We start from the raw sequence: 26,398 nt of genomic DNA, 5'->3' as shown, positions 1-26,398 counted from the left end.
CTATGGACAGTAATAACGATAACCCCATTGAAAATAAATAGGCAAAAGTACATTTGTCAGTTTATCATGCTGCCTTCTAAGGGTTTATGACTATGCGTATTTGCCATTTACACGTGGCTAGTGTCTGGAATGCATGACATCATGAACGCTGTGTTGAGTGTAACCATATATGAATATGCGTACAGATCGAGAAAACGTGATGTGGGGCATTATGGGCCGCGAAGTCCGCATTTGGGCTGTTCCAGAACAACTCATAGCTGTTACAGGATACTATATTACTACAAGACCCATAGTGCATTGGGTGTCGCTCCTCCATGAACAGCTGATTGTCAAGTAGGGGAACAATGTCTACCGTGTGCAGAGAAGGAAGGGTCTCAAAGATGGAGTACGAAGAGAAAGCTTCCTCACAGTCAAACAGGTAAATGTATCAGGCTTTAAGACCTAAATAATGTTCAAGCAAACTACAGAAAAATGTAAAGCCCTTTTACTGTAGGTTTAGTGATAGCATCTTTGGAGAATCGTTCGACCTGACGCGCAACACGTCCTCATGGGAAGCATGTCCAGTGAGTTCATGACGCATCGCGTAACTGTAATGGAAGCCAGGAAGTTAGAAGCAGTTGTCCAGAACAGACAAACAAAACCTGAAAATGTAGGCCTTAGTGCTGACATTGTGACCGTTGTGAATAATGGCGACAAGTGAATAGATGTATTTACGCAGCACAAAATAATTCACTATGCTTGTCGATCACTGCTGGTTATCATACAGGCATACTTCGTTCTTTGTATACGTTTGTAAGAAATTCTTTTTTTTGGAGGTGGGGTCGAACATTCATATCTAAAGATCTCTCAAACTTGATCATGGCACATAAACACTCAAATATTGCCCCAAACATGGAGAAAGATAAGCAGAAAGACAGCAGAAAGATAAAGGCAAAAGAATATCGACCATGACATAATGTACTGTAACCATTGACTGTATGACTGTAACTACATCGGTACAGTCGTATTTAAAAATGTATAAATAATTATGTGGTTTTATAACAATATACCTCAGTATGTTATTAACCTAGTGAAATAAAGTGCTACTACTTTATGGGCTCTTGAATACCACAGCCCTGTCTTGAAAAGTAGGCTACTGATTTGTCTCTGTTCATGAAAACAGACCTCTTAATTATGAATCTCAAGCTTAAAAATGACATTACTCACATATTTCTTAACCATATAGGCTACAGTAGATTTAAAGAGGCGATGCATTTTAGACAATACATGCCTGCTTTCTGAAATATTTGCAATTGGTGAACCCTTATCACTACTGTTGCAGGACGGCACCCATGTGTTTATTACAATCTGAATACAAATCATCACACATGAAACACTGGAGAGGATCACCATGTGAACAAACAGTTTCACTTGTGCTGAGTGGAGCATTGAGTCTATAGGGCTTCTGTCTGATCCCTGTCTAAACCACAAGAGGGTGTTACTACATAGGCAGGTTCAGTAGCTGTGCTCCCATTACTTAATGGGAGCAGATAAATGTACAAGGATTACTAGGACTTCAACATAACTGTTGAGGATTTAATGTAATAAAAGTAGAACACATAGTTGTATATTTCATCACTATCTAATTTAAATCTTTTACGTATAAAAATGTTCTCAAGAAACATAAATGTATGTTCTATTTTGAGACTAATATGTTTGGAAACCTGGTTAGTGAGCACAGCTGCTGAGCTCCAAGGTTCACATGTGAGGTTACATAACTAACTCCTAGTTCTTAGTAGGCCTACAGGAGGGACCAGGACTGTGACATTTGGGTCCCAAATGGTTGACCCCTTTCAGGGGGTCAACCATTTCAGAAGGGGGGATTTTGGTTTCCTCTAGACCTGTGTATTTTCACATAGTAATCAATTTCATGAAGATGTTTATCACAATCTAGCTAGCTACTGCAAATTAATTTAACAATAGCTGCTGCTTCTTTGTACCAATATACTGTCTATTTTGCCTGAAGGATGTCCTGTCTTTGCTCAGTGTTGTCACAGTATCTAGGAGTATTGAATGTCTATTTCATTCAATAGTCCCATGAAAAGCCAACAATCCTTTACTCATTCAACCCTCGAAATTACTGCAGCTTCCGCTGGGATTACGGGACACTCAGTGTTGCTATAGACAAAAATGCAGCTCTTAGTCAATCGGCATAGCAACGACACAAATACTTCACTAGTTTGTTTTTGCTACAAAGACAACCAATAGGAATCCTGATGGTTGGTCTCTGGCCAGAGAGTCTCTTGAGTGTGTGTGTGTATGAGTACAGTGTGTGCAGAATTATGCCTGTGTGTAAACTAGTGGTGGGCATAGATTAATTTTAATCTAGATTAATCTCACTGTAATCTTGGCATTAATCTAGATTAATCTAGATTAAAATGGCTCATTTGAATTCTGCCGAAGGCATTCAGAATATGTGTGCTACCCAAATAATGACTAAAAGTAAGTATTTGAGAACGGGTTTCTCAAGCCAGGTGGCGCATTAGACCAGGAGCTCATCTCCTGTTTCCAAAATGCATCACAAACTGCTTGAGAAAACTGTTCTACTGTGATAATTGGTGATGAAAATAAATGTTGTTCAATAAGATGTACTTGTGTTTATTAGCTGTTTATTAGTTTAGTTAGCTTGACTCATAGAGCTGTGCTGACGGGCTTGCCTCGGTTGCACTCAAACATCGTAGTTTGACGACGACTCTTCCCCTGCGCTACATCAGTGCTTGGCCCGGCATCTTCCGCATTAGCTAAGGGATGCTTTGCGTTTAGGTGGTATTTGAGACTGGAAGAACTCCTACAGTAAACTAATTAGCTTCTAACTAGCTTCTTAAAAATACATTTTCCCTGAAGCAAACCAGGCGGCTTCATAGCTGCATCCATGTTAGCACGTCACGTTTGATGTAATAATTTCATACACAAGGCATACACACTGGTTCGAAGACTCGTTCTGGCCCCCTACAGTGCAATTCCGCATACATCCGCGCTAAAATATCAAGGTGAAAGTCATCATAGCTTGCGTAGTATAGACCCAGCTCCCAACCCAACTTTGAGAATAGATTAACGGCGATATATTTTTTATGGCCCGATAAGAGTCTCACGTTAATGCAGCGCGTTAACGCTGATAACGGCCCACCACAAGTGTAAACACACTTGAGCGTGTGTATGCTCTCAAGAATGTATGATGTGTGTGTGTGTGTGCGTGCGTGTTTGTGTGCGCGTCTGTGGTTGTGTGTGTGTGTGTGTGCACACAGGTGTGTTTGTGCTTGTGTAGGTGTGCAGATGTGTGCGTGTGCTGCTTGTGTGTGTGTGTGTGTGTGTGTCTGCAAGGCCACGCCTCACTCTGTCGGCTGACGAAGGGGCAGGCGGAGTGTAGAGTTTCATCATGCTGTTTATTCCCCAGTCAGTGTGCTGGGTGAGGGAGGGGGAGCCGTGTGGCTCTGCGTGATCAAGCGTGGCAGCTTTGTCTCCTTTTTGTTTGTACGTTGGTTTGTTTATGTGTGTCCATGCCAGTGAAAAACTGTGTGTGCCTGCACTGCTCATGCAGCTGTCCCCAGACTCGGGTGTCAGGCACGTAGAGACACAGCGACTACCCTCTGGGGACTAGTGCGTTTTCCTTCTGCCCCCTCCCTCCTTTCCCTTCCCTCCCTTTTTCAGTCTCCTCCGCTCCTCCACTTGCGTGCTGCTTGTCTGCTGTTGACTCGTACAGTTCAGCAGCGGACCGTTCACAAGGTTCCTTCTCTGCTCCGATGTCTGTCTCTGTCTGCTCTCGCTGTCCGTCTCTCTTCACTGCATGTTACGGCCTGTGGGCCTTTTGTGTATTGTTTGTCTGCCCTATCGTGTTTGCCCCTCCCCCTTTTTGTTCTCCCTGTCGTTGTCCGCAGGTGTCTGTCCGCGATTGGCTGTGTTGTTCCGGATCTCGTCCAATCCCGATCCCGTCCGTCTTCCTCGCAGCCTCTAAAACCCCGGAACCGTCTTTGGAACGAGAGGCAGCCATCCGCATTCTGTCTTGTGTGCACATGTATGTTCTGTCGGTAGCAAGTCCTCGTGTTTTGTTGCCGTTAGTGTTGTTCGTTTGGTTGTTCACAGGAGAGAGGGGACAGGTAAGCCGCCCATGGGCATACACTGCCATCACGCAGCTTACTCCCTTGTTAAACTCACTAGGCAAGGGACGGTGCCGCCCCTTGTAATTTTGTTAGAGAGGCATTATTTGGGTTAGGCAGGGTGTTTAGCACTTTTATTGTTTTCATTCCTTTGGCACCGTTCATGGTCCCCTTGTTCTCCTGTGACGCCTTTTCTGTTCATAAAATAAAACGCACGGTTGTCTACATATACCTTCGTTTGGAGTTCATGTTGGCTGCTGGTTTGCTGGTTGTTAGTCCCTCCTTTGCCCCTAGACATCGAAAGCCTTAGTTTATTCGGTTCAGTCAGGGAGGGTCATAACACTGCACTCCCTCCATCCCTAGTGGAGAGTCGTGTACAGTGACTGCCAGGAACAGATGACCAGTTGGTTAGCGGGGCCAGGAGAACTGTGTGTGTCTGTGTTTTTCTGAAGAGGGGAGGTCTCTCTAACCTGCAGCTATTAATACCACCTAACGAACATAATCTGGAGGATAGGTTATCCTCTTACGTTTGTTGGCCAGAAGGCTGAGGGGCGGGGGGAGAGAGGGAGAGGGAGGGAGCGAGAGGGAGAGAGAGAAGGAGGGAAAGGCTTCACTGCTTTTCCACTCCTAATGCTCTCTCTCTCCTGCGACAGTTTCCTCTCTCTCTGGCTCAATAGAAAGCAAAGCGGATCTAAAGTTAAAAGCATAGTTTCGTTTCTCCCCTCAGTTCTTCTCTCTCTCTCTCTCTCTCTCTCTCTCTCTCTCTCTCTCTCTCTCTCTCTCTCTCTCTCTCTCTCTCTCTCTCTCTCTCTCTCTCTCTCTCTCTCTCTGTGTGAACAAGTTTTGCCAGGGGGCAGTTAAACCTAGCTAGTGTGTGTGTGTGTGAGGGAGCGTGTTTGTGTAGCCTGTGCTTAGTGACAGCCCTGCTAGTAACACCCAGAACTGAGCTGTGAGTCAACCTTTGCTAGTCGGAGCGTGGTGCCTACTTTGATCATGAACACTCTGCCAGCTTACTGTGGAGCCAGGATATCAGGCTGCTGGACCCTCAGGTCAGACGGCAGGTAAGACACACATGCTCCCCTCAGATGATGTCGCGTTTATCTCTCTCTGTTGTTTACCTGCTTTCGCTTTGGCTCTGTATTCATGGAGCCTTATAGCCTCAGGTGACCTGGGCACTGTTGTGATAGGGATAGAGAGTGATAGTGCCCGGGGCGTCCTTGTTATCAGTCGGTCTTTCTGACACTCGTCTGTCAGTCTGTGTGTCTGTCCAACACTGACAGGGAGGCCGGAGTCTGTTGTTGTGAGTTGGTGTGGACCCAACAGGACCCAGCAGGGTTGTTCGGCTACTGTAAGCGGAGTCCTTTTGGTATTTATGTATGAGTGAATTTGGTTTGTGTGTTTTGCCTATCTTGTCCATGAAAGTACAGCTCAGCCATCACAGAGATTTAAAGTGTGACTATACAGAGTTTGTGTGTCTGCGTGTGGAGTCCATTTGGGTTAGTATGTTGTGTTGCCTGTTATTATTATCACTCCTCCCCAGCTGCCTAGGGGCCTGAATAGCTCCTGAGACTGTTCCAGAAAATGTTTTTTCTCCGTCTGCTCTTCTCTGCCTATGTATCGTGAACTTGACAAGTGGAGATGACACACATACAGTCCACCACAAAGCTCTAGTAGTTAGGAATGTTTTAGGAAACTTTTGGGTATCGGAACCATGGATCGAGGACAGGGTTCACAGTCAAACCAGTGTAGTGTAGGCTAATCCTTTATTGCACCCAGTTTGACTTTGACTGATAACCCAGCTCGAGTGTAATGTTCTCTGAAGGTTCTCTGTGTGTCCTTTCTGCCGTTCTCCCCAATGCTCTCTGCTTCTTCCCAGGTGGGCCAAGTCAGATAAGATAACACACACCCAGGATAATGTTTGCTTGTCACCTTTAACCCCAGCTGTTCTTCCTGGAGTAAGAGGCCAACAGCAATGATGTAAGCACACTGGAGCCACAGAGACAGTGAAGGAAGAAAGAGGCTGTTTTCTCACAGTCGTGCCCCTAGACACCAGCTGGACTACACGCAAACTATACCATACGGGAATTGCCTGTCTAGCGCAGAAATGGCTTCTAGCATTCTGCGGTCCTCCAAGGGAGAGGTGTGGATCTCACGCTTGCTCTAGTAGGTGTCGGTGTTCTCTCTAACTGCTGGAGTAATGCAGATATCTGAAGAGGTTCTACTCTTAATGTGGAGAATGTGAGGGTAGGGTGTTTTTCCTTGTAAAATAGTTTTAAAGACAGAATTTCCAACTATGGTTTGTCCGTCTTTGTGTTCATGGAGTTGGTGGTGGACTCCAAATCGAATGTTAATGGAATCCTCACTGCTGCTGAATCTTAATGTCCTTCCTCTGGGTTAGTGTGCCACTAGGAGGCCAGAGGCCCAGGCCCCTGAGAAGGACACAAACCTTCACACTTACACTCTACAATAACAACAACCAAGGTTTCAGTCCAACACTGTTAAACCAAAGAAACTGGCTTAACCAGTGCACTGGTAAAATGGAGGCTTGGATGTGTCTCAGAATATGAATACTTTTTCACCTGTTGGTCAAAAGCTGCTTTGGATAAGCCTGCAGGCCTCTCCGAGCTGCTGTCTCAGGTGTTGGTGAGGAGCGGGTGAAGGCTGGCCATGGCTGGTGAGGTTAGTTTGAATAGTACCAAATGATTAGGCAAATCCCCAGCGGCACAGTGGCATGTCTTGTTGTGCTCCCTGTCACCACTCTGCAGCCTAACACCTGTGACCAGCGGTTTTGAATGTCCTCACTGCAGCTTGTCAAAGGGACATTCCTGTCCACATCTCTCCCACTCCTCCCCACCTGGAGAGGCTGTGCTCGGCAGGGGGTCTCACCAACAAGCTCCTAACCTCAGCAGTGAGCCCCACACCTGGACTCTGCCCCACCCCCAGTGAGATTCAGCAGGCTGTGGACTCTGTGGACCTGTCACATTTACACAACCAGGGTGATGGTGTACCGGCACATCTGGATGCTCCATGATGAACTTGTGTCAGGGCCCTAGATAGAGACTCGTGGGGACAGCAGATTGTGTCAGGACCCTAGACAGAGACTCGTGGGGACAGCAGTGCACAGTGAAGACTGACTCATCGTTACTATGTTTTTGTAAAACTATTTTCTGTTGACTCAGATGTTGCTGGACCTGTTCAGAAACCGGTTTAATGACAGGTTGGCCAGTGTTTAACAAGGTTGTGTCTGTTGACAATGTGAATCATTGTGGATTTTTTGATCCTGATCACTAAATGGTTTTGAAAATGCCTTGTTATTGTCATACCCTTAATGGATCTGGCCTGATCCTTGGGTTGGTATGTGGCTTGAAATATGTTATGAAACGAGCAGCCATCAATCAGTCTTTTCTGTCCCTGTTTCAACACATCCTATTCAGCACCTCCCAGTAACATAAAAATTAGTGGTGGGGGGAAAAATCGATTCTGTTCAGTATCGCGATATTTTGCGCACGCAATTATATCGATACAGTAGCGCAAAGTATTGCAATATTTAATTATATAATTATGTGTTTTACTTTCGGGTTTTCTCCATTGGTTTTCTCGGAGTTTACTCTGATAATATTACATTCGCATATTACATCCACAAGGTGGCGCTTGTTGCGGTGCTTTGTTGACGTGCATTCAACAGCAATTCAATTGAAAATGGCTTCATCATCTCAACCGGTTGTTTACGACGCTCCGTCTTCTTTTAAATCGAAAGTGTGGGTACATTTCGGTTTTTATAAGACATGTACATGTCTACAAACTAGGGCGATGCATGAGAGTCATACCGGGGCCAATGTGGCTGAGGTGCTGAAAACGGCAACCGAAGAGTGGGGCATCGCTAAGAAACATATTGTTTTGGTTACGGACAATGCGTCCAACATGGTTGTGGCTGCTCAGGTGGGGGGCTACCTTCAAGTGAAATGTTTTGCCCATACCCTCAACCTCGCCTCACAGCGCGCACTTAAAGTGCCTGCTGTCGCTAGGTTACTAGGAAGAGTCCGGCGCATAACCACTTTTTTCCACCGCAGTACAATCGCCAACATTCCAAAATGAATGTAACATTTTGGTTCATGACCATGCAGCCAACTGGACTGGACAGTACACATTTTTGTTTATTTTCTCAATTTGATTGAAGCTCTAAGTTACTTATTTATATGATTATTCTCAGGTTTATGTTACTTTATTATGTCTGCTTTATGTTACTCTATTGCATTTCAATAGTTTTAAGTTATGTGCTGGGAGCTCAGCGTTCTCCTTTTCAGAAAATAATTACAAAGGTCCTGTTTTATGAATGTTCAGGACAAAGTTTTTGCACTACTCTCCTAAGTTCTTGCACTGTTGTTCACAGAATTAAATGTGACATTTGAAGTGAGTTGAGCAGTCAGATTTTCCTTATTTTTTGTAATGTCTTTAAATAATATGGAGGACATGAATCGCAATATATCGCAGAATCGAATCGCAATACTTGCTGTATCGCAATATGTTAAGAATCGCAATAATATTGAATCGTGGCACCAAATATCGCAATACTATTGAATCGTCAAATTTTTGCCAATTCCCACCCCTAATAAAAATATGTTTCCTTCTAAAAAAAATCCTTGAATTTGTGGGAAGGCGACAGTGTGGTTATTGTTGTGTTTTCTGTTCTACAGTGGGGGGGGAGATGGCTCTCTGGACCGTCTCCTCCCGCCAATCAACATGGGCTTGTCACCACGGAAACGGACCACCAGCCAGTGCAAGTCGGAGCCGCCCCTCCTGCGCACGTCCAAACGGACCATCTACACGGCCGGACGCCCGCCCTGGTACAACGAACATGGGACCCAGTCCAAAGAGGCCTTCGTCATTGGTATGAAAATCAGAACAGGAGGAGTGTGTACCACACACACACCACTTCTGATGTTCCCTCATGAGGTAGACTTGGATTGTTGTTGAGTCCCAGGTACAAAGTCTTACTCGGTTCTGATATATCTATCTGCCACATGCACGTGACTGAGGCACTTTTTTTCAGTTTACGTGTCTGTGCAAGTTTATGTTCATGATTAAAGTCAAAGTTGCTGTCAAGACTTATATCTGCCAAATGATAAGTGTGATGAATGTGTTGGGAGTGCCAGCCAGGCTAATGATTAGTGACAGGAAGCCATCTTGGATCACTATGGCAGTTCAGCCTGCGGTGGGTTTTACGTGGCTCAGCAGGAACTCTGCGTTAGAGGGGGTGACTCTGCTATCTAACATGGAAGTCTGTCCAACATTGTTAGACACTGTAAAAGTCTGTTGTTGCCTTATGTTGGCCAGCCCACATATCATTTTTTATACAGACAATGAAAGAGCAGTTGGTGTGCTTGTAAGGAGAGCCCAGTAATTAGCCAGATATGCCCTTAAACAAGCAGAGAACTGAGACGTTTGCTGTGCAGCTCAAAATAAAGGAGACTAGAAACAGTATGCTATATTATTAATGTTTTACCTAACCACGTAGTTCCCACAGGACAAAGGTCCGGAGTTGTCCACAAACCAGAATGTTTGCAAACCTCTGGTCTACAACCCCCTTCTGCTGTTGTATAGGTGTAGTACAACAGGTACAACACAGTGTGAGCGTGTTGTGTCGTCTCCGTGTTGCAGGCCTGTGTGGGGGCAGTGCCTCGGGGAAGACCACTGTGGCCAGGAAGATCATCGAGGCTCTGGACGTCCCGTGGGTGGTCCTGCTCTCCATGGACTCCTTCTATAAGGTGTGTGTGTGTGTGTGTGTGTATGGATATCCATGCACATGTTTTCATAAATATGTGAGTTTGTGTGCATGTACAGTATGATGTGAGCACATGGATTGCTTTGTGTGAATGTGATCTTAATATTTACTGCAGGTGTGCGGGTGACAGATAATCTCTTTCTCAGAATATGAATGAGTTATTGGTACATTGCTACAGAGAGAGAGAGACAGACAGACAGACAGAAGGACATAGTAAGTGAAAAAGAAACGGAAAAATGGGATTCAATGAAGAACTCTGGGGTAGAAGACAAAGAGAGGAGAGGGGAGCAAGAGAAGTCTGATAAAGTAGAGTTGCTAAGAAAGAGAGTAAAAGGGAGAGATCACCAACACAAGCTTGTCTCTCTAATGTAACACAGTCACAGCAGAGACAGTTGAGAGGTCAGAGCACAAAGGGGATGGGTATCCCATTGACCATTCACAACATGCCAATCAACTAGTGCCAGCTGAACATGCCTTGACATCGTGCCTTGACATCAAGATACTTTAGAGATCCTTATACCCTAGTGTCTACCATTCTAAAGTTTCTTGATTCATTTCAACTGTGGAAGAAGATCTGTTGTCAATCATGGGTAAAAGTTAAAGTAGTTGTGTCTTGTTGTGGATCACTAGTCTGCAGACAGACATGTAGACGTGAGGACATGTAGGTGTCGTTCTGTACCCCTTCCCTCTGCTCTGAAGGAGGAAGGGGACTGGTTGAATTTCTCACTACTATAGAAGAGAGCTCCCCATTGGTTCGATAGAAAGGGGGTGGGCTTTCACAGAGAGTGCCAAATGCTAAGGCTGGAGTTATGATGGCACACACAAACATAGTGACACAAACACACACTCATACACACACGTCCTCACACACACTCTCACATTCACACCACTCTGGCACAGACCTCAGAGGGGGTCACAATGTTCTCTTGCATCCTAAATTTAGTTGAACTTCAGTGGCACTCCACTATGGATGTGTGTGTGTGCATATGCATATGCACCAACATGTGATGTATGTACAAGAAACATCATCCTCAGTCACAGGTTTTTGTTTTGATACCTGATACAACCTTGATAGCTAATTCGTTTTTTTCTTAACTGATAATAAAATAGGCCATGAAATATATTAACACCAGTTTGATGCTGTGTTCATTCCAGGTTCTGTCTCCTGAAGAGCAGATTCTGGCGGCCAGTAATAATTATAACTTTGACCACCCTGATGCGTTTGACTTTGGTCTGCTTACACACACCCTGCGCAAACTCAAACTGGGCAAAAGTGTGAAGATCCCTGTGTATGACTTCACCACACACGGACGCCAGAAGGAGTGGGTGAGGAAACATGTTGTGTTCTGATCCAGGTTCAGTTTGTGCTGTCTGGTCTCTGTTCCATTTTATAGATGTTAAGATATTAATAATTTAGCATGTTTATTCAATGCGACATACAAATACTCCATTTACTAAGTACATCAGACAACCAAGGATCAGAAGTGCAGTACTAACAGTATTGCAGAGCCAAGGAACAGTGTATTTTACCAAACAGCTCAACAATAACATCACAACTGCTATATTCATAAACATGGCTGTCTGTGGATCATCTCCCATCCAGAGGAAATCTGGAGCCGGACCGCAAATCCAGATGCAGAAATCCAGCCTTGCACCAGCTGTAGGCCTTAATGTGCCAGACAGTGTAACCATTATCTTGGGTTAGAAAGGGACGGCTAATCATCGGTAAGGTTCGTTTCATATTTACTTAAACATGAACTCATTGATGAATTGTCTTAACCTACAGAAAACCGTGTATGGAGCCAGTGTTATCATCTTTGAGGGCATCATGGCTTTTGCAGATAAAGAGCTCTTACAGGTAAGACGTGTGTATGATTGACCAACAGTTGGCTCAACCCTGTGTGTGTGTTTGTGCATGTGTCTTCATGTGTAATTCCCTCTAATGGTTGTCTGTGCTTATCCCAGCTGCTGGACATGAAGATCTTCGTAGACACGGACTCAGACATCCGTCTGGTGCGTCGGCTGCGCAGGGACATCACAGAGAGGGGGAGGGACATCGAGGGGGTCATCAAGCAGTACAACAAGTATGTGAAGCCAGCCTTCGAGCAGTACATTGAGCCCACCATGCGGCTGGCTGACATAGTGGTGCCCAGAGGTGAGTCACACACACACATGCTCACGCACGCACACACACACACACACACACACACAGCACCGCTTTATTCTGACCACTGCTCCTATATCTTGTCCTATCAGGTGGGGGCAACATGGTGGCCATTGATCTGATTGTGCAGCATGTTCACAGCCAGCTGGAGGAGGTGAGTTTAGCCCTCAGGCTGTACATGATCTTACACTCGTCTCAGACCAAGAGAGCTCGAGGGCCTTTGGAATGGGTTTATATTGCATTGTTTGCTCTGTCATAGGCTGCTGAGTGCCTTTGTGTGTGAACAACATAGCATGCAGTCAGATGTGTTTACATTGTGGTCTCCCTGAGTTTACATTAATTTGATGGGCAGACAGACCGTAGACATTGTGGGATTGACTCTAGTGAGCCCTCTAGTGGATGAAATAGACAATTGTTCTTTACGATAGAACAGGGCTGCCTAGCCTGTTCCTGGAGAGCTACAATCCTGTATGCTTTCACTCCCAACCCCAAAGGTAACTAAACCAGTACAGATAATTAACCAGACAATTGAATCCTGTACACTAGATTAGAGTTGGAGAAAAAATGATACCTCTGGAACAGGGGAGGGCATCCCTGCAGCAGTGTGAAAGAAGTGATGGTGAGGATTCAGCATAAACATGAGTGGGCTTGTGAAGTTCACAGAGAATCACTGACAGTACAGAGCTGACTCCTCAGTGTATTTCACCAGGCTGTTTTTAGCTGTGTATCTCTGGTGTGGTCGTGTTAAACCGTACTGAATTAGACCAGTGTGGTCAGATTGAAGAGCACCACATGGGGGCTCCAGCGACAGACTACACTAACAAACCATGTGGCGTTAGAGTCCTGCTCCATGTACTAATGACGACTGCAGTGTCACCAACCAAGCCACGCTGACTGTTTCCTGTGTGACACGGTACTGTTGGCCTTGGCCCCTCACTGCACACCGATTGCTCTCTCACTCTCCTCCTCTCCTCCTCCTCCTCCCCCATCCCTCCATCCCACACAGCGCGAGCTCAGTGTCAGGTAGAGTAGCACAATTCTTCACCGTACCATCTAGCATCGCCACCCTGAGAGAGGAAGCTACGAAACCAGCATCCTCCATCTCACTGCCTGCTGCCATTACTGTTACACCTCTAGGAAGCGCTGTTAGCCACGCCCACGCATTAAGACCATTGACCTATTAAGTAGTGAGTCATGGTGGATTTGAGGGCTTTTTCAGAAAATGTATTCACCATCACTATAAGCTAGCTTGTCACTGGAGTGTGTCCACAGAACACATACGTTTACCTCCTATGCTTCTCATACATAACATTATTTAAAAATATAGTGGAAATTGGCGGTTTGATGTGACATTCTGTATTTTTATGTTGATGTGAGATGAGTATCTCTCCAACGGCCTTGTGTAGCTGGCAGTTGATGAGAGGATGTTGGTTTTCCCTCTACCTTTATGAAATGACAGCTCACACACCTCCTGCATTCTGTGTCTAAAAATACACCAGTGAGACATCTCACTGACCCCTCCTCAGACACAGAGAGAGAGAGAGAGAGAGAGAGAGAGAGAGAGAGAGAGAGAGAGAGAGAGAGAGAGAGAGAGAGAGAGAGAGAGAGAGAGAGAGAGAGAGAGAGAGAGAGAGGGTAAGAGAGAGAGAGGGTAAGAGAGAGGAAGTTAGCACTGAGTATCAAAGCTCAGCCACAGAGAAAGTTTCCAATACCTGCTACAAGGCGCTGAGTTTTTCCATTTGATACGAGTATGTCGGCCTCAGCAGATCAGAGAGAGAGAGAGAGGAAGTGAGGTTGGTGTGTGCCTTTAGACGCAGGATGTAGTGAGGCCAACGAGCAGAGCTACCAGCCTCCATGTCTGCTGTTCTCCAGATCACACAGTGAAGAGTGACAGCCCCAGCTAGCCCTGAGCATCTCAGTCACACACAACACACCTGATACCTGCTGTTGGTGAAAACCACTAACATTCGCTCAGTTAGACTTAAGACTGGCTTTATTGGCATTTCAACCATAGACAGTTAATACAGTACACAATGAGACATCAATGTTACTCAAATTAATTCCATGCAGGACAGTCTCAGTAATTGGTACTGGATTGTTTTATATTAAGTTAAACCATGTAAGTAGATGTAAGTACAAAACTGTTTAAAAGCAGCCTTTCAGTTGCAGCCTTTCGGTACTGCATATATTTGGTTGAGGGATATATGTGTTATTGTATCTGTAAGGATGACTCAGTGCAGTTTCAGCTGTTACACACTCATCACTGTGTCGTACAATCACTCTGTCACCCTAAGAATCACCTGATCTTGTACATTTGTTTTCATTCTCTTCCTCTTTTGTTTTTGTCCTTTTGTTTCTGTGTTCTTTCTGTTGTTGTTGTTGTTGTTGTTTTTGTTGGTGTGTTTCGTCCAATCCCTCTTCTCCCCGTAGAGGAAACTTCGCTGGGATATGTGAGCAGACTTGCCTATGATTCTGTGTTGTTGGGTTTGGCCTCTTAGCTCTACGTGTGGACACTAATAGGGCGTTAGAGCGGCAGTAGGACTAGAGGGCACGGCTTCATGTGATATCACACCAACCCAGTGGACAAACAACCACATTGTCCATTGGAGGGTGTTGCAGATCAAACCCTAAACCCTCTGTGCACATCCCCTGGGATTCATACAAGGGAGAGAATTGTCCAGAACAAGACGACATGGCTAAATGTTTCGGTGTCCCAAATTACCATTCAATTGTTCACAACAAAATCGATTCTAATTTAATTGGACTCATTTTGAACCTAATCTAGTCTTTTCTTGGGATTGTCTCTCATCTGTTGTATAATAACACTCTTAAGTGCTGTTTCTCATCAGCGCTAAGAACCGACCTTTGTGTGCTGTGGCTTTTTTTCAATGTCTGTTTCCTTCTTACTAATAATGGCTAATATGTCCTTGTGTGAGGACCTTTGCTCTGTTTATACACTTTATAGAATGTTAGTATATTGTGGTGTGTGGTGTGTTGTGATTGCACATGATCTGTGTGTGTTTCTGCCTGTCTTTGCGCTCACACAATCTTTATCTTTCTCCTGTTGCCTGGTGTCACCATCTACATATCTATCTATTGGGTTGTTATGGTTACAGGGCGGCACTAGCCTCCGCCCACCAGGCCCAGCCCCTCCCCCAGACCCTGAGTGTCCTGGAGAGTACGCCTCAGGTCAGGGGCATGCACACCATCATCAGGTACCCCTCACACACACACACACATACACACACACACCAGCCTCTTGAGGCAGGCCAGAGACCCTCAGACCCAGAGCCATGTCTTGCCCAACTGTAACAGAATGTGTTGAATTTGTATCTGTCAGTACCATGTGACAACCATTCATTTGCTGTACTTATGCAATGTTGTTGTCCAAAATTGCAATCCTAAGCGGCTGAGAGAAAAAGGAGCTAACAGTGCTTGTAATTTCCGGTGTTCAGAAACAAAGAGACGAGTCGTGACGAGTTCATTTTCTACTCCAAGAGGCTGATGCGCCTGCTGATAGAGCGAGCTCTCTCCTTCCTGCCCTCTCAGGTGAGAGAGTCCAGCTGAAACACTCCCACTAACACAGCACCACGCTGATTCCACATGACACAGGTGTAGGAAGAACGACGCAGAGAGGAGAAGACAGTGATAGGTACCGAAACGAAAATGGAAAGATACTGTACATCAAGAGGTGGAAACTGAGGCATGGAAACTGTCTGGCCACTGCAATGGAAACTTTATTCAATCTACGACATGCATGCACATACTGTATGGAGAGTACAAACACCTTCACGCACCCTGAATCTCACACCACGATCTACAGCACGCTGTGGAAAGGTTATTTTTTCTTTGTCTTTAAATTGTTCCATCCTCTCATCCTCTCTAGATCCACACAGTCCAGACACCACAGGGGGAGGACTACGAAGGCAAGATCTTTCATGGGAAGAGGGTGTGTTCTGTCTATCTCTCTCTACCCCTCACATTAATCATATTTCCTGTAAACGTGGTCTTTCAGCTTCATATATAGCAGGCATGTTCTAACAGCCTTCTGCTCTTCCTGGTGTTCTCAGATCACTGGCGTTTCCATCCTGCGGGCAGGAGAGACCATGGAGCCGGCGCTGCGGGCCGTGTGCAAGGACGTCCGCATTGGCAAGATCCTGATCCAGACCAACCAGGACACGGGAGAACCCGAGGTACCATCCCCCTCTAGAACCTCCACACACAATACACATCCCGACCTACTAGACACATCCAGTAGCGTCGTAATAACATGGCAACTCTGATAGCTCTGCTATTCAATTTTTTTAATATTCTAGCTTTTTTTGAATTTCTAGTTTCGTTTTTTTACATTCCAGTTTTGACAGCCTATGGTGATACCGGGCCTGTTGTTGTTCTGTTGGTTTCTTCCCCTCACCCCTGCTGTTCCTCTGTCAGCTGCACTATCTGCGTCTGCCAAAGGACATAAGTGAGGACCATGTGATTCTGATGGACTGCACTGTGTCCACTGGAGCTGCTGCCATGATGGCTGTACGCGTCCTACTGGTGGGTATTAACACCAGGTTACTAGTCATGACTTTGTACAGGACATTAACTCAAAGGAGAATTTTACAGACAGGCTAAAACGCACTGTTGGAATGCGTCTGTGTGTGTCTTACAGTGTTTCTCCTGTGTAGGACCATGACGTGCAGGAGGATAAGATCCTGCTGGTGTCTCTGCTGATGGCAGAGATGGGTGTCCACTCTGTAGCCTATGCTTTCCCCCAGGTCCAGATCATCACCACAGCCGTGGACAAGAAGGTCAACGACCTCTTCCACATCATCCCAGGAATAGGTGGGTACGAGAGAGCTGTGAAGTAGAGAGGAGAAAGAAGCACTTGTTTGCGTGACCTCATTTGTACCTCATTTGTTTGTGTGCAGGAAACTTTGGCGATCGATACTTTGGTACTGATGCCCCCCCTGACTGGAGCGATGAGGAGATGGATGAGCTCTGCTACTGAGTGTGACCAGTGGACTGGCCCATTTACAGCTTATGCCAGGGGTTTGCCCTTTGCAGGACAAAACCAGAGTGCACTTCTGGCCCCATGTGGGCTGTGACTAACAGCTTTAAGCTGTGATACCCTGATAGACTTGAGCTCTCACTTAGGAAGAGTGAAGATCCAGAACAAAACACATTTATACATTCAAAACATTTTTGTATATTTTTATTGTGCGGCCATGATGCTGTCCAAAGCTTAAATTAAGATATTTTTATAGTGCGTGTATGCATGTATGAAATAAATTAATTGTTTGAGTGTTTAAATTCTGTATACAAAAAAGGATGTACCTAGCCTTATGCCGTTTACTGTTGAGGACAATTGAATGTGACTCTCTCACTGCTAACTGCTAAAACACATCTACATCTTAACTGTAGAGATTCATTTGCCTTTTCAGAAGTGAAGCCAAAATCAGCCATTGTGTTCGCTCAAAGCATTGTTTGAAGGACCACTGCATCGGAAAACTGTGTGGGTGTTACTATCTTGTTTGTACCTTTTGGTTTCCCCTCTCTTTAGCTACTGACCGAACCACAGGTTCAGGAACTTGAGGACGAAAATATATTTCTAGCTGTAGTACTCGTGTTTTGAGGTATTGGTTAGTTCTATGACTATTAGCCTTCCTGGGTATGCTGCTAGTGCTCTGCCACTCAGCCTCCTGTCAGAAGATCTACATCCCCATAAATAAGGGGCACTGGCTTTAAGTATGGAAGATTCACCATGAGGGTCTCTTTATGCTCGAAATATTGTTTTGTGCTGCATGTACTATTCTATTTATATTTGTCAACCGTTCAAAGCTTAACCTGTCCTATCATGGTGGGAATTATAATTTCCATGTTCACCATTTTACACCCCCATCAGATAAGATGTATGTATTATTTTGTCATGGGAGGTTGTGGGTCAGAGAAGCTCCATAGGACGGACCAAATAACCAAAAAGTGGCTAAGAAAAAGCATGTGACCATACGTTGCACCCACAAATGAGCGGCACTGTGTAGTATAAGCCTGTGTAAGTAGGCCTATAGCCAGGTTGTATAATTAAACATCGAAATTGAGTCCATTTATTAACCCCAACATGTTAAATCCGTATTCTTTTTACATTAACATTTCCTGATGTTTAGGTCACAAGGGTGGTGTGCTGTGTTTACTTTATTTGATATTTTATAATAAAAGTAAATGTACATGGCGACTACAAGCTTAATTTTTTGTAGGACTAGGGTCTCCCATAGAAGTTTATTTCCAAAACGGTTCATTCAATACATATCAATTTGGGGTTGGCGAGTTAGTTTACACATATATTTATATATAATGACGACGAGGGCGTTATATAGTTTGAGAATTGGACAAACCACATGGTCTTTTGGTCTGCTTTGTCGAGCAACGTAGAAAGAGATGGAGCGATGAATTACATTCTCTTTGAAAATATACAGGAAGGATACTGTGGTTGCCCTCTTCTTAATGGAAAAAAAAACTTCGATCTTTTATCACTTTCCACAATAATGATACTGACACCGAATCCAATTGAAAATTATATATGAAAACAAACCGACAAATATTCAGAATAATAAATAGCCTATGAGGATTCAGACTCAGTAATGTCTACCTTTATTATTCGCACGGTAGGACACATCTTTTCAATTGTGGCGCGCGCCGTCTACGGGCACACACAGAGCAGAGGACAATGACACCTGTTTGCAGCACAAATGACGCGGGAAGCGAATGGTAAGATCAATGTATTAGGTATTTAAAAAGTAAAAACTGCCAATATGAGTGTACATGAGTAGCGACAGGAATATGGCCACATGAATAACAAAGCTTTTAAACGATTTAAAGAGCCATGGCCTCATTAAATGAATTTGAATGTTTTCTTTAGGTTTGCCTTTATTCATTACTTGCTCTGATGTAGATGCTATTCATTACTTCACGAAGAGAGGATGAGTCAGACATTATTCGATTCAATTATGTATGTTTTATTATAATTTTATGAATTATATAGTACAGACATACATAGTATATTTTACAGAGTAGTTTGCATAGGTTGATTGGTCATGATTAGTCACATCAAAGCACTGACGCTCATACAACCACCTGTCTGTAATAGTCTTATTTATACTCTTGTCTTTAGACTTTCTATTTCAAATTTCACAGAATTTCAAATATTTGTTTGTAGATCTCATGGATCTTGAGTCATGGAAAGTTTACACCAGTAACAAACAGGAAGGAGTTGTGTATGTGTGTGTGTATTTGTGTGTCTTTGCATGCGTGTGCGCGTCTGTCTTGAGTCCCTATTGGCAGTTCAGGTTCCTGATGAGGTCACGAAACGACTGGCCGATAAAACAAAGCTAACCTGGGTGTGCACATTAGTTCCTGCTGATGCCTAACCTGTAGGTACCCTCTCTCTGAGGGGGTGACCGTTGGCTCGTCTTCTGGGTTGAATCCATCTGTAGAGCTCTCACCATATTTCTCCTCTGGGCAGAGAGGAGACAGAAGGTCTGCAAAGTGGTAAGGACAGGAGGGGGTAGGGAGACTTTCCAAACCCACCTTATTGCCATGACTTGGCACACCCACCACAATTCTCCATTTGTTGTAATAGGAGAGGGTTAGGCATGGAGAAACAAAGGAACTTTTTTGATGATTGTTTTGTTAATGTGCTAGCTGGCAGTGTGTTTCTGTCTGGATGGCTACGGTTAGAGTGGTGTGCTGACGGTTTATCATGGCTGTGTCATAAAACGGAATCATCGGAGAGAATAAATTATTCAGATAAAGAGGTATTTCTGAATGATGGGAAAGGGCTTTGGATGAGCCTAGTAAAGAGGATAGAGTAGTTTACACTGGGGTGTGTGGGTCTGTGCATGTCTCTGTCTTTCGGCCTGTTTGTCGCTGTCCGTCTTTCTCTGTCTTTCTCCTTGTCTGTCGAATACATTTAAACTAAACAGTCCTTGTCGAGCACTCTCATCATGGTGACGTGTGCAGACCTGGTTAGGGTGCTGAGAGGCGTCTGGTGCATTAGACTTGATCAGCAGAGACTTTAATTTGCTCTCTGAGTGGTTTTAATGCTTAATAACCCAGGGCCGCTATACTGAACCTCTTCCCCTTGACAGCCAAACATGTTTCTCTCACCCTGCTGAAGTGAACGGTGCTGGCTGCCTAGTTCTGTCTCTGATGCTCTTCTATTGATGGCACATTGGCAGACAGACAGTTGATTTATCATTATTACAACATGGTGGGGAAATAAAAGAACTCATTAAAAGTGTTTCCTTGATACAAAAGGGCATAAAGGAGTCACTCCCCTTTAAAAACCTTGTCAGATTTTTGGCGCCAGACTGTCCTGCTGTTGAACAACATGATTGAAAGACAATTGTAACTGAAACTAAGACGATAAACGACTATTTACGAAATATTCTAAAAACTCATCTCAACAATTTATTATGTTATTTTCTATCTGTTATTTATAGCTAAATAAATTACATTAGAATAATACTTTATTAGGTGGGTCATTTCTATGTCAAAATAAGTTAATAAAGGTGCTTACAATTATATAACACTAACAAAAAAATGATACTATAACTAATGTTTGTAAAAGGTTTCTCATTAAGCCTGTGTGATTTATTGTTCCTCCATGACCAGACTGGCCAAGGCGCAGCATGTAGTCTCCTGCATCTGGAGGGGTTCTTTCCAGGACTGTCCAACCTGAGAATGGTGTTTTAATGCTCAATCTCAGGTTTGTCAGCCCATGAAACACCACCTCATTTCAGCCATTAATACAGGATGAAACCAGCAATGTAAGGAAACACCCAGACCGGTCCCGACCAGCCGAGACCGAAGCAGACCGGATCAGACCAGAACAAACTGAATATTTGATCTACGTACACTTAAGCCAATACATTGCATGAATGTGAAATATATAAAATGTGATTATGAATAGTTGATATCAAGTGGTAAATTTGGTATGAATACTTGCTAACATAAGATACTGACTAAACTCTTCAAATGAGGAACTATAAATTTGGGATAAAAAAAAACATAATTAAACTCCTTTAATTTCTTCGTTCAATTTTTGGACTATTTCTTCATTTAAGATGAAAGTGTAAAACCATAGACCTGAAGGTGAACAGTGAGTAAAACAAACCCTAGACCTGAAGTTGAACAGTGAGTGAGACAAACCCTAGACCTGAAGGTGAACAGTGAGTGAGACAAACCCTAGACCTGAAGGTGAACAGTGAGTGAGACAAACCCTAGACCTGAAGGTGAACAGTGAGTGAGACAAACCCTAGACCTGAAGTTGAACAGTGAGTGAGACAAACCCTAGACCTGAAGGTGAACAGTGAGTGAGACAAACCCTAGACCTGAAGGTGAACAGTGAGTGAGACAAACCCTAGACCTGAAGGTGAACAGTGAGTGAGACAAACCCTAGACCTGAAGGTGAACAGTGAGTGAGACAAACCCTAGACCTGAAGGTGAACAGTGAGTGAGACAAACCCTAGACCTGAAGGTGAACAGTGAGTGAGACAAACCCTAGACCTGAAGGTGAACAGTGAGTGAGACAAACCCTAGACCTGAAGGTGAACAGTGAGTGAGACAAACCCTAGACCTGAAGGTGAACAGTGAGTGAGACAAACCCTAGACCTGAAGGTGAACAGTGAGTGAGACAAACCCTAGACCTGAAGGTGAACAGTGAGTGAGACAAACCCTAGACCTGAAGGTGAACAGTGAGTGAGACCAACCCTAGACCTGAAGGTGAACAGTGAGTGAGACAAATGAAGAGCACCCTAACTCCAGCACAGGCTGCTCAGACAGGAGCTGGAGGCAGCTTGTCTCATTAACCACTAGAGGGGGAAGTTTACACACTAATTCTACATACCGCATCCCTGTGTGAATATAGTTGACTGAGATTAATGCTATTTTAAAAGATGATATATATATTCATAGTGTGTAATTTCCACACTTTAACAACCTTTGACTGCCCTTCTGCATTCATCTTATTGCATCATACATATATATGTCCACATATATCTAGTAGTGCCCTGTCTGCAAAACGTATTTACACAGTGTAGAGCAGTGGCAAGTTTTTACATATCTAATAACATGATCATATATACTTAATTGCAGAGGTGTTTTACCAAACCTCTGTCCATTAATTAACACACACACACACACATAGTGCAATTGTTTGACTGCACAACAGCATCCACACACACACACACACTTCCCATTAACTGAATGAGGAGGTGAGAGGTGGCCATATGAATTAGGAAGATAGAATAGACGTGTGTGTGATTCATTCTGACCAGAAGAGGTGAGGAGGGCGTGACTCAAGTGACCTCTCTTTCAGTGGGGTCAAATGTCAGATAGAGCCCTGGCCCTTGCAGGGGAGATTAAACTCAGTCACAGGGGTGAGATAATGTGTAACCAAGGCGACCGAGGTCAGATCAGAAGGTTATTTATGCGGCTGAGGTCATGTAAGTTGCATGTACGGGTAAACACTGAACTGGGCATCTGTATATCATCTGGATTGGATGGGGTTGGATGGAAAAATATAAAGAAATTACTTTATAAAAAAGTAAAGCGTAAAAAAAATACAGGCTGAAAGGACATTTTTTTCTGATGTTGTGGTGGCCCTGGGATCTAAAACTGCTCAAACAAGAACTGTGAAATTGACCAATGTAGACGTGACAGACGTCCGGTCATCTGTGGAGGGTTGAGCCACGTGAGCCAAGGTGGCCTTGAGGGAGGGGGGGGGGCTGGGTCTAGAGAGGAGGGGAGAGAGTGTGAACATGATGAGTGTGACCTGAGCAGGTGACTTTAACGTTCCCTGGGGTTACGGAAACTGCACGGCAGTTCCACATGATGTGGAAACGTTGGCTTTTGTACAGGCCAGGTCAGTAGTGTAGCTCCAGCCTAAAGACTGAACCAGCAGAGCCTCGGAGCAATGCGGGGGTGGCTCACTTCCTCTCTCCCTGCCTCACTACTTCCTGTGTGTTCTCTTACTGTCAACCACACCCCTCTCCCTGCCACTTTAACCCTCCTCCCCCACACCCCCTGGCCAATGCCTCCTCCCACACACGCACGTGCACACACACACACACGCATGTGCACATACGCACAAGCACAAAAACTCACCAGCATTGTCTTACCCCTACCTTTTCAATATACTCCCACCCTCGTCTTACGTCAAGCCTTCTCTCTCTGTTTTTCTCTCTTTCTGTATGTGTGGGTGTGTGTGTGTGTGTGTGGGGGGGGGGGGGGGGTATGGGATTCCATGAAAAGGCTATGATACAAGCTACATACAGCTCTAGCTATCACACTCTCACTATCTGTCTCTCCCTCTTTCACCCTTTCTCTCTCATTCTCTCACCCTCTCTTCCTCTCCTGATGCCCCTACCCCTGTTCTCCTGAACCACGCCTGACCCTGCCCGCTAATTATAATTCTCATCCTTGATCTCATCTGTGTGTGTTTATATGTGTGTTTGTGTGTGTGTGTGTGTGTGTGTCAGGGGGTTCAGGAGGGAGTGCCCCCCCTTCTCTCTTCCTCTCCACCCACCACTCCTATGCTGCTACAGTACGCCTGCGGGGAACTGTAGGCTGCCTATAGATACACTGTACCCTTAGCAACAGTAGAATCATCTCCGTGATTCAAGGACACAATCAACTACTAGATTTCTGTTCACTTGTTACTTCAATGGGCTTTAGTTATAACAGACTATGTAGAGGCGTACCCCATAGATGAGACACCACTGTGGGCAGAAGTCAGCTGTGTCAGTCACATATCTACACATTAGAACCTCTCTCACTGTACTTCTCCTCTGGTGAAACAGACGTTATTCTGAACACTATGTTCTGCATGTACTGTGCGTGCGTTTGGGCGTGTGCACGGGCATGTGGGAGGGAGTCAGGTGGCTGAGCGGTGAGGGAATCGGGCTAGTAATACGAAGGTTTCCAGTTCGATTCCCGGTCATGCCAACTGACGTTGTGTCCTTGGGCAAGGCACTTCACCCTACTTGCCTCGGGGGAATGTCCCTGTACTTACTGTAAGTCGCTCTGGATAAGAGCGTCTGCTAAATGACTAAATGTAAATGTATGTAAATGCATGTGTGGTGGTCTATGGAGGCATGTAGGAGGTGCAGCAGTGATCGTGTGTGTGGGGGGAGAGGGGGGGGGGGTTCAGTGGGGATGGAGGGGGTGTGGGGTGTGAAAGGTCCTTCCCTCTAAGGGAGAGCTGTGGTTCGGATTCTGTTCCCGTAGGAAAGGGAAGGAGTGAGGTGGAGTGTGTGTGGGGGAGTATGTGTGGGGGCAGCTAGGCCATCTGGACTGTGAGGTTGGAGAGAGAGAGAGAGAGAGAGAGAGAGAGAGAGAGAGAGAGAGAGAGAGGGAAAGGGGATGAGAGAAAGCGTGGGGGGGGGGACTGGACGAAAAATAGGAAAATGAGGAGAGTGAGATTTAGAGAGCGATGCAGAGGTAGAGGGAGGGTGAGAGAGAGAGGGAAAGGGGATGAGAGAAAGCGTGGGGGGGGGAGACTGGACGAAAATGAGGAGAGTGAGATTTAGAGAGCGATGCAGAGGTAGAGGGAGGGTGAGAGAGAGAGAGAGAGAGAGAGAGGGAAGATAGAGAGTATACACTAGCAACACTGATACAGTAGGCACACAAAACACTTTTTTACGGGAAGAACACTAATCCATCTGACATTATCTTTGCGCCCTGCGCTGAGGGCAGCATATAATACATTCACAGAGCTTTCTTCCAGTCCTGCAGCACGTCTGCAGGGCACTGTGCACTGTACTGTTATGAAGGACTGTTCTGGATGGGGTGGGGTCCGGGCCATTGACAGAGCTTCTGTAATTTTTTTCCACAGTAGCCAGCTTCTTGTTTGAGTGTAGTGTGGTCTCAAGTAGTAGGTTGATAAAATTGTTGTTCGATTAATAAAGCCGGACTTCCTTAAGTATCAATAGTGTTCAGGGTCAGTGGTGTGGCCATGGTGTGGTGGACGCATGCAATGTGAGCAGGAGAGAAAGGAGAGTCAGACAGCAGATGGAGAGACTCATGCTTCTCAAAAACAAGGCCAGAAGATGTCCTTGCACCACCGTTCCCTTTTCAAATCCCCCCCCCCCCCCACACACACACACCTCCCTACACCATTGATATTTATCCACACCACTACAAGCTGTCTTTCCATCCTCTACATGCCCCCCTCCCCCCTCCCTCCCATCCATTCTCTGAGGTTCCACTGGCCTGGTGGAGTCAGTAAGGGTCACTTCATGACTCCCTCAACTCGCTCTCTCCTGACTGCTTTCTCCCTCCAATCACCTCCTCCCCCTCTTCCTCCTCACGGTCTCTTCTCATTGTTTGACCCACTTTCTCTCTCCTCTCTCTCTCTCTCTCTCTCTCTCTCTCTCTCTCTCTCTCTCTCTCTCTCTCTCTTGCTCAGGCAGCTAACTGAGACTGTATTGATTGGGGGTTCTATTTACCTCCTCTGCCTAGACTCTCTGCTCCCTCTTCTCATCTCTCCCTCCCTCTCTCTCTCTCCCCATTTCTCTCTCCCTCCTCTCATTTTCTCTCTCTTTGTTCCCCTGTGTACTGTGCTGTTCTAGTCTGCTTTATCTGTTTGTTTGTTTGTCTGTCTCTCTGCTGCTTTCCTAAATGTCTTACAGTTTTTCTCTATTGTTTACACACAAATACTGGTACTTGAGACACAATGACCACAACATGTAACTCATGCACCAACCCCATGAACCAATTCTGCTAAACTACAAGCACAATTCCTGCTTTACACTCAAATTGCAGTTCTAAAACACACTTTTTTCAAAACACTACACACAATTCTCTGCATTTGGCACAATTTTCATGAAGAAAATCTTTTGTTTTCACAAGGAACACACTGCCATTCAAATACGCACACTGACTCATCGCATGGACAAACACCTGTCACACAGTTTTACAATTAGCAATCAGAGCTTTAGCATAAAAGGGCAACAGGTGACCTCTTCTGTTTTTAGCAATGGATGCCAACATTGGAAACAGAGGCAGAGGCAGAGGAGTGAGAGTAAGAGGAGGAGGACGGGGAGGACGAGGATGAGGAAGGCCAAGTGTAACTAAATGTAACTAAACAGACAAACACTTTGCTAATAAAAATGGCATTCAGCTTCTGTAGTGTGTGTGCGCGTTTTTGGGTACACTCATAGAGCAATGTTATAGAGTTTTGTTCTACTGTTGGCCAGTTATAACAGTATTTTTTGGAAAACACAGACAAAATCCATTTACATGCACACACACACATCAAGGGTTGGGTTGGGTTAT

General features: G+C 44.9%; 1 protein-coding gene across 4 annotated transcripts; it reads left to right on the top strand.

Moving 5' to 3' along the window:
- The first annotated feature begins 284 nt into the window (after positions 1-284).
- Positions 285-21,161, top strand: uckl1b (uridine-cytidine kinase 1-like 1b). 4 transcript variants are annotated; one of them, XM_062459050.1, is made up of 16 exons: positions 285-418; positions 8,828-9,021; positions 9,792-9,898; positions 11,071-11,241; positions 11,702-11,773; positions 11,881-12,070; positions 12,172-12,233; positions 14,510-14,529; positions 15,196-15,294; positions 15,535-15,628; positions 15,966-16,028; positions 16,150-16,272; positions 16,514-16,621; positions 16,753-16,909; positions 16,996-18,829; positions 20,735-21,161. In XM_062459050.1, the coding sequence occupies exons 1-15, from the start codon at positions 345-347 to the stop codon at positions 17,073-17,075; spliced, it is 1,614 nt and encodes a 537-aa protein (XP_062315034.1). In that variant the 5' UTR covers positions 285-344; the 3' UTR covers positions 17,076-18,829; positions 20,735-21,161. The 4 variants fall into 4 exon arrangements, with proteins under 4 accessions (XP_062315034.1, XP_062315036.1, XP_062315037.1 ...); XM_062459052.1 differs by lacking the exon at positions 14,510-14,529 and adding an exon at positions 13,086-13,102; XM_062459053.1 differs by lacking the exon at positions 285-418 and adding an exon at positions 4,980-5,194.
- The last annotated feature ends 5,237 nt before the right edge of the window (positions 21,162-26,398 follow it).

Source organism: Osmerus eperlanus, chromosome 4 (genome assembly GCF_963692335.1).
Source record: "Osmerus eperlanus chromosome 4, fOsmEpe2.1, whole genome shotgun sequence".
NCBI classification, from domain to species: domain Eukaryota; kingdom Metazoa; phylum Chordata; class Actinopteri; order Osmeriformes; family Osmeridae; genus Osmerus; species Osmerus eperlanus.
The sequence above is the reverse complement of the archived record's forward strand: the minus strand, read 5'-3'. Positions and strand labels throughout refer to the sequence as shown.